The sequence below is a fragment of the Cyprinus carpio genome, chromosome A19 (assembly GCF_018340385.1).
Source record: "Cyprinus carpio isolate SPL01 chromosome A19, ASM1834038v1, whole genome shotgun sequence".
NCBI lineage: Eukaryota > Metazoa > Chordata > Actinopteri > Cypriniformes > Cyprinidae > Cyprinus > Cyprinus carpio.
In genome coordinates, this window is record NC_056590.1 from 876,226 (window position 1) to 889,416 (window position 13,191).

At 38.7% G+C, this 13,191-nt stretch overlaps 1 protein-coding gene across 33 annotated transcripts in view; it reads left to right on the forward strand.

The window, feature by feature from the left end:
- LOC109062068 (regulating synaptic membrane exocytosis protein 2-like) overlaps positions 1-13,191 on the forward strand; it is a 128,403-nt gene that overhangs the window by 75,829 nt on the left and 39,383 nt on the right. For 24 of the 33 annotated variants that reach the window (XM_042775963.1, XM_042775962.1, XM_042775965.1 and 21 more), the window contains 8 exons: positions 243-414; positions 652-805; positions 1,886-1,912; positions 3,625-3,693; positions 4,529-4,664; positions 6,873-6,959; positions 7,333-7,404; positions 8,259-8,354. In XM_042775963.1, coding sequence (XP_042631897.1) covers positions 243-414; positions 652-805; positions 1,886-1,912; positions 3,625-3,693; positions 4,529-4,664; positions 6,873-6,959; positions 7,333-7,404; positions 8,259-8,354 — 813 coding nt within the window. Of the gene's footprint in view, positions 1-196; positions 415-651; positions 806-1,885; positions 1,913-3,624; positions 3,694-4,528; positions 4,665-6,872; positions 6,960-7,332; positions 7,405-8,258; positions 8,355-13,191 lie in introns of all 33 variants that reach the window. The other 9 variants (XM_042775976.1, XM_042775986.1, XM_042775989.1 and 6 more) reach the window with 4 other exon arrangements.

The window sequence follows — 13,191 nt, forward strand, 5'->3', positions numbered from 1 at the left end:
AATGTGAAATACTCTGTAACCCAGATTACAAAATAGTAATAGATGTAAGTTCCATTTGTAAGTAAGAAACGGAAATTCACTTCTGAAAAAAAATCTATGAATGAATGAATAATTGTGTGTAATAATATTCACTTTTAATGAAAAGTTTCAAATCGGGGGTCCTTGGATTGGTTTATTGTCTCTGTGGGTCTGTAAGGTCACATCAGCAGCTGTAAAATGATCAACTCACCTGCTCTTCTCAGCGATAAAAGCAAGAGGAGAACGAAAACAGTGAAGAAATCTCTGGAGCCCAAGTGGAGCCAGACGTTCATGTACTCGCCGGTGCACAGACGAGAGTTCAGGGAGCGCATGCTGGAGATCACGCTGTGGGACCAGGCCAGAGTCCGAGAGGAGGAGAGCGAGTTCCTGGGAGAGGTGAGGGACCAACACCACGTCTCTAATAACGCAGAGCCATCAAACATCTCACAGTATTCACTCAGTGTGATGCAAGAGAGCTGCGGAATATACCTTTGAGTTTAAAATCAATTATGTGACTTCCTTGGCAAAGGCTTACTTGAAGTTTTACTCTTGTTTATTTTAATGCAAGAAATATTCCACATTTGAGCTCATAAAACACCATAAGTCATCCTAAACGGATGTGTGTGTGTGTAGATTCTGATCGAGCTGGAGACGGCGCTGGTGGACGATCAGCCTCACTGGTATAAGCTCCAAACACACGACGTGTCCTCGATGCCGCTGCCGAACCCCTCGCCCTACATGCAGAGACGCCTCCTGCACGGAGAGAGCCCCACACGCAGGCTACAGAGTACGTACAGCTACTGTTACAGTAAACATACACGCTCAGAAAAAAACAAAAAAGTACTAAGCTGTCACTAAGGTACAGAAGCATCTTTATACCATATTTACCCTAAATGGTGCATATTAGTACCTTGAAGGTACATATTATACGTATTATATTAGTACCTTTTATAACTTGCTAATAGTAAATGTGATCTCAGTCTGATTTCTCCCTCATGGTATGAACAGCAAAAAACATATTAAATCAAGTTTTCAAATACTTTTATATGTGGAAAACGACTTCTGTGTGATTTTTACGTCAGTCATTCATCATAATTTTTTTTATTAACCACCTTTTCAACAAATAAAAAAATTATTAACACTCAATGTATTACACATAAATATGCAAATATACAAAAATATACATATACATAAATATACAAAAAGTATTTTCTGCTCACCAAAGATGCATATATTTAGTCAAAAATACAGTAAAAATTCTAATATTGTGAAATGTTATTAAAATTTCAAATAACTGTTTTCTATTTTAATATTTTTAAGATGTAATTTATTTCTGTGATCAAAGCTGAATTTTCAGCATCATTACTCCAGACTTCAGTGTCACATGATCCTTTCGAAATCAGTATAATATGCTGATTTGATGCTCAAGAAACATTTCTGATTATTATCAATGTTGAAGTGTGTGTGTGTGTGTGTGTGTGTGTGTGTGTGTGTGTGTGTGTGTGTGTGTGTGTGTGTGTGTGTGTATAGAAATCTTTTGCAACATTATAAATGTCTTAACTGTCACTTTTGATCAATTTAACTTTTAACTTCTGAATGGTAGTCTGTATTATATGTTTAAAATTTAAAGGACCTCACCTTTTTGAAATAGAATTTTAAAAATCGTAATGACAATTTAATATGGCAAGTTTACAGGCCTGCTCTGGTATGAATGTCCTGTATATTCTGTATTATTTTCATGTCCAGAACTGATGTCAAAATATCAATCTGGACATCACATTTTATGTATGTTTGTTTTTGTTGACATGTTTCGTTTTCATGTTTTGTTTCCTTCAAAAAATGTTACTCTCTATCCACACATGTCCAGACAAGGGCCCGTATTTTTACAACTCAGGTAACTTTGCCCTGCCTGCTCCAGCTAGCATGTGATTGGCCAGCAGTGTGATTTAACTCTCCTCCACACTCTCAAAGTGTGATCTCCTCTCACCTCCGCCTCATGCTCATCAGAAACCACACTGTCCCTCACAGCCTGCATAGAGCTGATGCCCATCACTGCTGCTACATGCCACCCGTCCTCATTTTACAGCTTATCTGCCCGTTTAGGCCTGATCTTCATCGTTAAAATACATATAAAATCCACCTAATTAATAGCCCTTCCTGTTCAGATCTGTGTGTGGCCTGTTCACGCTTTTCCCAGCCTCTCTCAAACCTTTCTGTGGTTGATGTTTGCTGTGTTTCACTCTTTTGATTTCAGACTAAATGATAGCAAACCTCACGCCGCTTGGTTCTGCTCACACTGATCTCTTTAGTAGCATTTGAGTCTGAACCACAGTGTGTTATCAGAGTGAGTTTCAGCACGAGCTGCAGCTGTTTTTTCCGCTGTAGTGAGGAAACCTCTTTAAAATGACCACAGACTGTCTGCCGTAGATATATATTCACAGGCAGCCAGGAATGAGAAGTGCATTATGATGTACATGCTAATTATCCGTCATCAGCAGCAACTCACTTCCACAAGCTGTGTGTTTGCATGGAAATAGTTTTCATGGCAAATATTCTCAGGTCTCCAGTAACAGCTGGAGTATGAAAGCATTTTTAGTTTTATTATGTCATAGTATTTGTATATCATTATTTTATTTATTTAAGCTTCTTTTGAACTGAAAGCAGGCTTGCAAATTTAAAAATGTCTTTATTATGAAGTGTTAACATCTATATCTACAGTAGTAGTAATGCACAGTATTTATTGACTGTAATGATTTATAATGAGGTTCCTCTTGTTATTATTAGTTAACTATGATAACATGATTAACAATGAAAAATACTTTTAAACCATTAATTAATCTTAATGTTAATTTCAACAATCATTACTATGTTATTCAAATCAAAAAGATTTCTTAATTATATTTGTCGGTTTGTGTAGGTCAATATTAGAATATCCCTGGGGAAGCTTTTTATCTTGCAATTTGGCTTTTTTTCTTCTCGCAGCTCTCCTTTTTTATTTTTATTTCTTTTTTATCCTGTGGATTAATTTCATTTTCATTAAATTCATTGTATCAGGTCTTTCACTTTTTAGTTTAGTTCAAACTGTTTACTCAGAAGCTTTCAAAAGTACAAAACATTTTTGATTGCTGCATTTACTTAAAAAATGTAAAAGTGGAGGATTTGCTTTAGCCACGTTTGTAAAAAAAAAAAAAGTCAGGCCAAACTATACATATTTATAATATCTGACATATCAGCCACATAAAAATGATCGACCACTATGAAATAAAAAAAATATATATTAATAAATTAAAAATAATATAAATTAATTTGAAAACATTTCTAATTGAAGTTTAATTTAAAACATTAATAAAAAATAAATGAATATAATTATTTCTATATTGGTTCATCCCTTATAATCTGTTATGATAACATAATGCTAGTTTAGTATGTGTGTCTGCTGTGCCATAAGCCTAGCTAGATTACTTTACCTGACATGAAGCTTCCTGTGGATAACAACACACGGTCACGTTAAGAGGCTCTTTTCTTCATTATGACCCTCGTGATTGTTCCTCCCTCCCTCTCTCTCTCTCTCCCTCTCTCTCTCTCTCTCCTCTCTCTCTCTCTCAGGGTCACAGAGAATCAGTGACAGCGAGTTCTCTGATTACGACTGTGAAGACGGGATTGGTGTTATCTCAGGTACAGCTAAGTCACCTCTCCCTGCTTTAGCGCCGCTCTCTACTTACAAAACTGAAGACTTGAGCGTCCTTGAAAGCATCTTATTCATTCATGTTTATGAAAGAAGTCTTTTCTGCTCACCAAGGCAGTACTATTGTGAAATATTATGTCAATATAATTTAAAATGTATTTTATCTGTGATCAAAGCAGAATTTTCAGCATCATTTCTCCATTCTTCAGTGTCACATGATCCTTCAGAAATCATTCTTCTTTGATGAAAAAAAGTTTAGCATTTAATTGAAAAAGAAATATCATAAGTGACATGTTTACTGTCACTTTAGATCAATTCAATGCATCCTTGCTGAGTAAAAGTATTCATTTTAAAAAAAAAAAAATCTTACTGACCCCCCAACCTTTTGAACACACACTGATTTGAGGATGCATAATCTGATCTGAATAAATGAATAAATGTCAGCTGTGTCTATAATGATCTTTTCGATGTCTGATTGTCCGGCTTATCCCAGTCTTTGTGTGTGTTCACACATGCTGATCAACAAATCAAATTAAATTACATACTCAGAAACAAGACTAACCTTAACTTCAGACTCACAACACAACAAAAGGAAAACACCAACCTAAATATAACACTAACATAATAGAGACGGTTCGCTTATAAAGGTGTTTTCATGTTCCCGAATGAAGCGTTGGTATCACTGTTAAATAAAGTTCAGTGTGCTAGACCACCTAAAAATGTCTGAATGCCATTGTATTAGGTCCTACTTTATTCCTATTTTTTAGTGAATGTAAGAGTTATGATTTGGATGTTAAATGTGTTGTGCTGTGTTTGCCTCCTCAGATTTCCGGCACAATGGCAGGGATTTCCAGAGCTCCACTCTGTCTGTCCCGGAGCAGGTGATGTCATCCAATCACTGCTCCCGATCGGACATGACCCGCACACGCTCACGCTCACCCAGCGTCCCTCCAACACAAAGGTACAAACACATACGAGCCGTTAGTTATGTGTCAAGAGGTCAGCTTCCTCCCCAGTCCAAAAAAGATGATTTATGGAAATAATACTGCAAAAACGTCTCGTTCCCCGTCTTTCTCACATCAAATGGATGAATCCACGTTTTTTTTTTATCAGTCATGTCTATTTGTAATTCATCAACTTTGCCACCCAGGTGGCATTTAACTAATGCTAAATTTAAGATATCAGGATGGTTTGCCAAACATTGTGCTGCTCCAGGAACCCAGCATTAAAAGCTAGTGGCTGATGTTCATTTGTAACAATGCCTCTGATGGTTTCAGGCTGATCTCAATAGGTGGTACAACTGTGTAGTTTGTACAAGCACAGTTCAGTGAACACAGCGCTGTTGCTCATTTCACATGTGAGCAGAGCGTTTACATAAATCAGATCAGCAGCCCAGAAAGAGGGTGGAAATTGGTCATTAAAAAGAATATCTTTTATAATGTTAGGTATATTTACTCTGTTCACTATTCATTATTAACTAGTTGCTTATTAGCATACATATGTGCATAACACACCTGTACACACAAATTGCCTACTTTGGATATTGTGTATTTAAAATATTTTTGTATATTGTTAATTCCCATTTACTTATCCTATTTTTATCATATGGCTGTTTGTTTGTACATATAAAGCACATATTAATGCTTTAATATGCCTGATCATATTCTAGATCCCTTAATCCAACCCCACAGCTAAAACTAATAACTATAACCACTACCTTACTGACTATCAATAAGCAGCAAATTAGGAGTTTATATGGAGTTAATAATGAACGTGTTCCCTAATCTAAAATCTCATTCTATTGTTCATTGCATACATTTTATGTTTTGCTTTGATCATAATACTAAGCATTTAAAGGGGTCATATGATACGATTTCAAATTTTCCTTTCTCTTTGGAGTGTTACAAGCTCTTGGTGAATAAAGAAGATCTGTGAAGTTGCAAAGACTAAAGTCTCAAATCCAAAGAAATATTCTTTATAAAAGTTAACACTCGTCCACAAAAGAAAACACAACTAGAAATCATGTTTATATCACGTTTATAATGGGTTTTATGTTTATGTCTCATTGCTCCGGCCGGACAAGGCATCACAGTATGTTAAGAGGCGTGACATTTCTGTCACACGCTTGAGGCATTCGGCCAATCACAACCCGCTGGATAGCTGGCCAATCATAGCACACCTCGCTTTTCAGCGCGATGAGCTTTGTGAAAATCGACGCATTTCAGAAGGTGGGGCATAGAGGAGAAACAATAATGTTCAGTATGTGGAAAATAATGTGTTTTTTAACTTTAAACCACATAATTTCATTACACCAAATACACCAAATAATTTTACATTTTTAATTTTAGCAGCATCATATGACCCCTTTAAATTTCATCTTATTGTTGGGAGATATAGAGTGACAACTGATATTTATATCATTTTATGTAAGTATCTGCTATACTTCTCATTGATTTACATTACAAGCTATCAGAATTTCATTGCACTTTTTGGCCATATAAATATCAGCATCTGCAACAAATTGCATATTATTTGCTCAAGTAGGGCCTCTAGAAATTAGAAATTTTGCCATGGCAACTATCTGGAAAAAAAAATACTGGTATCACTTTAGATTAGGAACACACTCACTATAAACTATGACTTTTACCTCAATAGACTCCTAATTACTGCTTATTAATAGTTAGTAAGGTAGTTGTTATTTTAGGTGTGGGGTCAGTTTAAGGGATCTAAAATATGGTCATGCAGAATGAGTCATTAAAATGTGCTTTATAAGTACTAGTAAACAGCCAATATGCTAGTAATATGCATGCTAATAAGCAATTAGTTAATAGTGAGAATTGGTCCATAAAAATAAAAATAAAAAAATAAAAAAAATAAAAAATAAAATAAAAAAAGTGTTACCAAATTACTTGAATTACTAAAATTACTTGATATAAAATTAAAGCTAAATAGAAATATTAATATATATATAAAAATATATCAAAAGCACATAACAAAATTATAAAAAATAAAAAAAACATGAAAATAAATTCAAAGTTAATTGAAAATAATAATGACTAATATTATAAACATAATTTTAAAATAACACTGCTCACAGTTAAAACTAGCAGGAGTTTCAGTAGCGCTCTTTTGTTGTAGCAGGGCTCTCATTTTCTCTGCTCTCCTTCAGTCGAAGTTTAGACCACGGTGTGAGAGGAGGACACTCGCAGTACGGCCCCCGACATCGCCTGTCTGAAGACAGATACTCACCAGACAGGTACGAGTTCACAAAACACGCTCCAGATGCCCGAGTTTACACACAGCACTTGTGTTTCCTGTGCCCTTAGAGTTTTCTAGATTGCCTTTTCTGATACCGGGAACATAAATGGGAGTATTTTCCACATACCTTCATCTTTTCCTTTAACATGATTATTGAAATTCAGTGTGAGAAATATGATGAAATGTGCCACACAGCGAGAACTATGGAAAGGTTTACTTCGTTTCAAGAAAGGAGGAAAAAATGTATTCATGCACATTTCTCTTTGACATCACTCTCTCATTTTATCTCTCTCTTTGGCAATCTTTCCATCGCTCCATATTCAATAGCTCCATTCAACCATATTTCTGTTCTTTACTCCCTGTGGTTGCAGCCAGTATCTTACCCTCCCTCCTCGAACCAGACACAGACAGCCAAGCGTCGACTCCGCTATCCAGGACCCCAGGTATTCAGTCAGGCCAGAGCAGCGTCACGCGGCCCTGCCCACCTCCCCCTTCTGTCCAATCACAGCACTCCTTTCACTTTCACCCGCCCACTTCCCCCCACTGCTAGTTGATTGACAGGTGACAGCTTGCCCACACATAGCACTGTATAAGAGGTTGCTCTTCTCACTTTATTCAATCATAAATATGAAATGAAGACTAGTGAACGCACTCATACATAATATATCACATCTTGGGACAACTGAGTCATGTTTTAACATGAGAAAACATCTGTTACTGAGACTCTAGGTGCGTCCCAAATTGCGTACTTATGCACTATTCTATGATGGTTTGTAGTATAAATAGTGTGAGTAGTGCATTCACACTGAAAATCCCTAAAATAATTACGAATGAAAAAATAACCTTATATAATACTGTATATGCACTATACATAGTGCATAAGTACGTAGTGTATGAGTGCATAATGTATAGTGCGTCATTTGGGATGCAACTTCTCACTTTCTTAGTACTGTAAAGGAATATTCACTGTCCATTACCATAGAAAATCATTTGGACTTGCACTTCAGTTTTCTTGTCACTGGAAAAGCACTACATCTGCACTTCTGTGGGATGAACGAATCTTTGTTGCTGCTGGTGTGTGCTGCAACATACATGATAGTTTTGATTGCTTGGCATATCTGCTAGTTACTTGATATCTGCTTTTGTGCTTCGGGCGATCTTCACATGTGCCTTCTTTCAGAGAGGAAGTCCCGGATAAAGAGAGTTTAAGAGCTCCGCCCCTTTATTACCTAGATAAGACCAACTTGCCCCACCCGACTCTAACCACCACACTCTCACTTTCTGTTCTGACTCATAGTATGCACCCCCTCTATCGGGAGGACGCGGTCAGGTTACTGCGCTCCACTAGGATGGCCCGTGCCTACTCAGATGGGGGTTACAATAGCGTGGACAGGTAGTAAACTACAGCGGTTCACTCTCGTTCTCATGCTGCTCTATATTAGTGCTGTAGGTAGTAGTTTGGACTAGAGCAGCTAGTAGCACCTCTGAAAATGTTTCACATTTATGTAGGGCTGCATGATACCTGGTTAACTAGTTAATCGTGATTTTGCTTAAAGAAAATATATATTCACGAAACACTGTCATTTTACTTTTTTTTTACATTTCATCAAAATTATTGCACTTTCGTTGAAACACTAATCAAGATAATTTCAACTTATGGTTTGCTCACGGATCTAGTCGCTGCAAACAGCGCAAATGACCATGTGAAAGAAAACTGACTGGCTGTATTATGCTTGTATTTGAGAAGAATATCGCAATAAGGATCGTTAAACTCCAGCTTACATGTTTGCATCTCATCAGCGCTTTTTCTAATGTAGAGAGAATGTGTGTGCATGGTTGCCAGGTTGGGCGGATAAAGTACATTTACATTTATGCATTTAGCAGACGCTTTTAACCAAAGCGACTCAGTGCATTCGGGCTAACATTTTTTACCTAACGTGTTCTGGGACTTGAACCCACAACCTTTTGCGCCTACCACTGAGCCACAGGAACAAGTAAAAAACTGGGAAGAAAATGTATCAATATGAAAAAGCTCTGATTGGGGGATTTAAAGGCACATTATGTAAAATTTTGCCGCTAGAGGGCGCGTATTCAAAATAAACAAAGAAACAAAGGCGTAGTTTGATGACGCCGTGACTGAGCGCTGTTTTATCATACTAGATACATTTGACAGTTTTGTTATAATGCTACTCTGTGCAGGCGTCACCGGTCTATTAAAACGTTCTTTTTCTACAAAACAAAACTGGAAATCGATGGGTTTATGATCTCATTGGCAGGCGACACAATGACACCATGGACACGGTCCATGTCACTAGTTAAAATTGCTTATTTCTCTGGATTTAAACATTCTTCAAAACATTTGGGATAATGTATGTACACAAGTCAGCAAAATATACAACACTGTTCTAGTGGTTTTTGGATATTTTAATAAAAAAAACTTACATGTTGTGCCTTTAAGCTCTTGAAATCTGGCAACCTCAACTTTGAAAGCTTGTGGAGTCTTGTTACCAATGCAAGATAACACAAATGCCAAATTAAAATGAAATGTTTTCAGAATAAATAACCACTGATGATTATCCTGGAGGATAGTTCACCAGATTGGTGGGTTGGTGGGTTTTTGTTAAATGTGAGCCAAAATCATCACAATTAAAAGAACCAAAGACATAAACTATTTCAGTCTGTGTGCACTGAATTTATTTAATACACAAGTTTCACAATTTAAATAGAATCATAGTGAACAACACTTACAGTTTGGTTGTATTATCTTCATACTGTCACATCTAACAAGGTGTGTGTATTATATATATATATATATATATATATATATATATATATATATATATATATATATATATATATATATATATATATATATATATAATAATATGCAGATTAAATAAGTGTTAAGTAAACATTTGGCCTGCCTCCTGGCCACAAGGGGGTAATGCAATGCATTAAATTGTTTATTCATTGCAATGAAATAATGACTGTCTATACAAAAGTGCATAACGTCTAAACTAATATCCATAAATTAAATATAATTTTTTAAATTGCATGAACAATTATGAACAAAACAGCATCATGTATTTATGCATAGATTAATACAAATAGCCAAATCATCAATCGCACAGGTTGCATTTAAAAACACATGAGACGCAGTGGAATGGAATAAAAAAAAAATAATAAAAATTCTCCAGACATATTTTCTAAAAGTTGAACCTCTTTTAACTGTACATGGTTGCTATTCAACTCTTGTGTGAGACGCGAGTGCAACAGTCATAGTTGTGCGTCTCAAGAATGCGCAGAATATGCGTTCTATGTGAATGGCTTGGTTTCAGTTTTTTGCGATTCATCATGCAGCCCTACGTTGACATCACCTGATTTACAAAGTGTAGATTAGGATCCATTTTAGGAACCTTTCCAATGGGTGGAAAAAGAGATAATAATGCAAATGTTATTTTCTTAGAGAAATGTGGAAAAGATTTGAAAGACACTTTGGCTGTAGCATCAGTCTTCCACCCATTGAGAAAGCTTTGTGCAGGAGCCTCTCTGGAGGATAACGTGTATGATAGTGCTCAGATTGTAACTTTGCCAACTACACCACTAAGTACGCCAGCAATATTTCACAAAGGAAATGTGTGCAGTGTGTCCTTAGCAGATCCCACTCCATCCTTCCCACCATGGCGCGTAATGAATTGTATCCTCAGCGCTGCTCTCTGGACGGTTGGTGCTGTTTTGATGACTATGCTCTAGTTCCAACTAGCGTCACTCAATGACAGATCTGCCAGTCAAAAAACTGCAAGCACAGTGGATGTTCACCATGCTTATAAATGAATGTGTTATTTAGATATGTGGGATTTCATCTATTTGAGATGTTTTTGTAGGCTCAGTAGATACTCATATGTTGTGGATCTAGAGAGCCTTGGTTACAGAGGCCCTAAGGTGCGATTCACATATAATTTTTGCACCATTTTCATATAATGATAAAAATAGGTGTGGTCATATAAAATAGGTCCATTGTCAAAAGTATAGTGATGTATGAAGCACTGGTCAAAATATGTTTATATACAACCATATAATCCATTAGTAATCAGATTAATGACTCAATAGGATTGAAAAGCTTTCATGTAAACAATAGATCTGAATGAAATGTCGATCAGATTATAAGGGTCGGTGTAGATTGTCAATATCAAAAAAATTATATTTACATACGTTTTATGTCTTATGTACGTGCCTATGTTTATTTCAGATTAGACTTCATATAAACAGAACTTTTAGAATCTGAAATCTGATTGGATTCATTCAAATTGATGAAAAATTAGTGTATGAAATCATACCACTTTCAAACTAAGAGAGTTCATGTGACCAACTTCAACCCCTTGTGAAATCTTTAGTTTACATTTCATTCAAGGTATTCTGTATATTGTATACGTTACCTGGGAATCAAACCCATGACCTTGGCATTTCTTGCTCTGTTGTTTGAACTACAGCTTTGAGCTCTTAATCAGCGACATTTGCTAAATCAAGCATCACTTTTACTATTGCTCACAGTAACTATTACACTTTGACACATACAATGAGTTACTGAAACGGCTGTTCTGTGCACACGTTTACTGACTGAATTCTGCACTCTCGCAAATTCTCTCATTGTAAACAGCAGAGTGCAGATGTACATGCAATGTAAGAGATTCATTCACCGTACAGTGCAGACACCTTCATTGATTGCCTAAAAAGATGGGTTTATGGTGTGCGTAGTTAATAGATTACACTAACATTAGGCTACATTTAGCCTTACCCTGCAGATGTTCATTGCTACGCCTATGCCAAAGCAACATCCTTAAAAGCCACAAAGAACCCCCAAAATTACGCAAAAAATCAATAATTAACCTAAAAATAAATAAAAAAAAGGCGGACACTCAAATGAAACTTTAATACCCAAAATAAACATAAAACAGCGCGACAGCCCCTCACGGCGACTGCCGCGCACAATCAAAAACCAAACACAAAATAAAACCCAGGCCTGGTCCTCTCTCGCGTCTTCACTGTCGTCGCTCCTCTTTTGTATCCTCCCGATCTCCTCCGTGGGACTCGAGACCGGTGAGTGGAGCAGGTGTCGCTCATTTCCCAATCACTCCATCGGCCTCGCTCGTTCCCACGGCTCTCGGCCCTGCCCCACTCATCATACCCCCATCGCCCCCTCGCAGGCCGGGGGGGGGTACTCCCGAGACTGCGCTCTACTCCCCCCCCCCCCCCCCTCCCCTCCGGGGGGGCCCGCTCACGGGTGACTGCGGGAACCTGGGGGTAAGGACAGACGAGGCGCCCCTGGAAGGATGAGGAGCGACGGGAGACGAGAGAGGGGAGAGAGGAGACTTCCGGTTCCCAGACACGCTGCCGCTCGGCCCTCCACTGGCTGTGTGAAGTCCTCTGCGGTGCCTGGCGGTGGCACTGGATGGCCCTCGGTGGACGGCACGACACTCCTCCGCCGCCCGGTGGACGGCGACGGCTCCTCCGGTTTCGGGCAGCCGGCAGGATTCCCCCGTTCCCTGCTCCTCCCCATTCTTGGCGGATGGCAGCAGGCTCCGGCCACCTGGCGAACGGCGCCGACTCCTCCGCTCCCTTACGGACGGCAGCCGCCCCTCCACATCACGGGCGGCCGGCAGCGAGTTCGTCCGTCCCTGGCAACTCACTCCAGCCCACCGCCTCAAGCGTCCACGGCGCCAGACTGCTACGCCCTGCTCCATGGCACCGCGGATTCACCCCAGCGGCAAGGGATCTTCGGCAGCGCGTCCCTCCTTCCTCCCGAATAAGGAGGCGCAAACAATAATAATAAAACTCCATAATTACGGGAAGAAGGAGGCGGGAACCGGCGGACACTCAAATGAAACTTTAATACCCAAAATAAACATAAAACAGCGCGACAGCCCCTCACGGCGACTGCCGCGCACAAACAAAAACCAAACACAAAAAATAAAACCCAGGCCTGGTCCTCTCTCGTCCTTCACTGTCGTCGCTCCTCTTTTGTATCCTCCCGATCTCCTCCGTGGGACTCGAGACCGGTGAGTGGAGCAGGTGTCGCTCATTTCCCAATCACTCCACCGGCCTCGCTCCGTTCCCACGGCTCTCGGCCCCGCCCCACTCGTCACAAACCCCTTAGCAAATTTTTTGCAACCACCCACAACAGCCTACACTGTGGCACTGAGTTTTGCACAGGCAGTCTATTATTTCCTGAA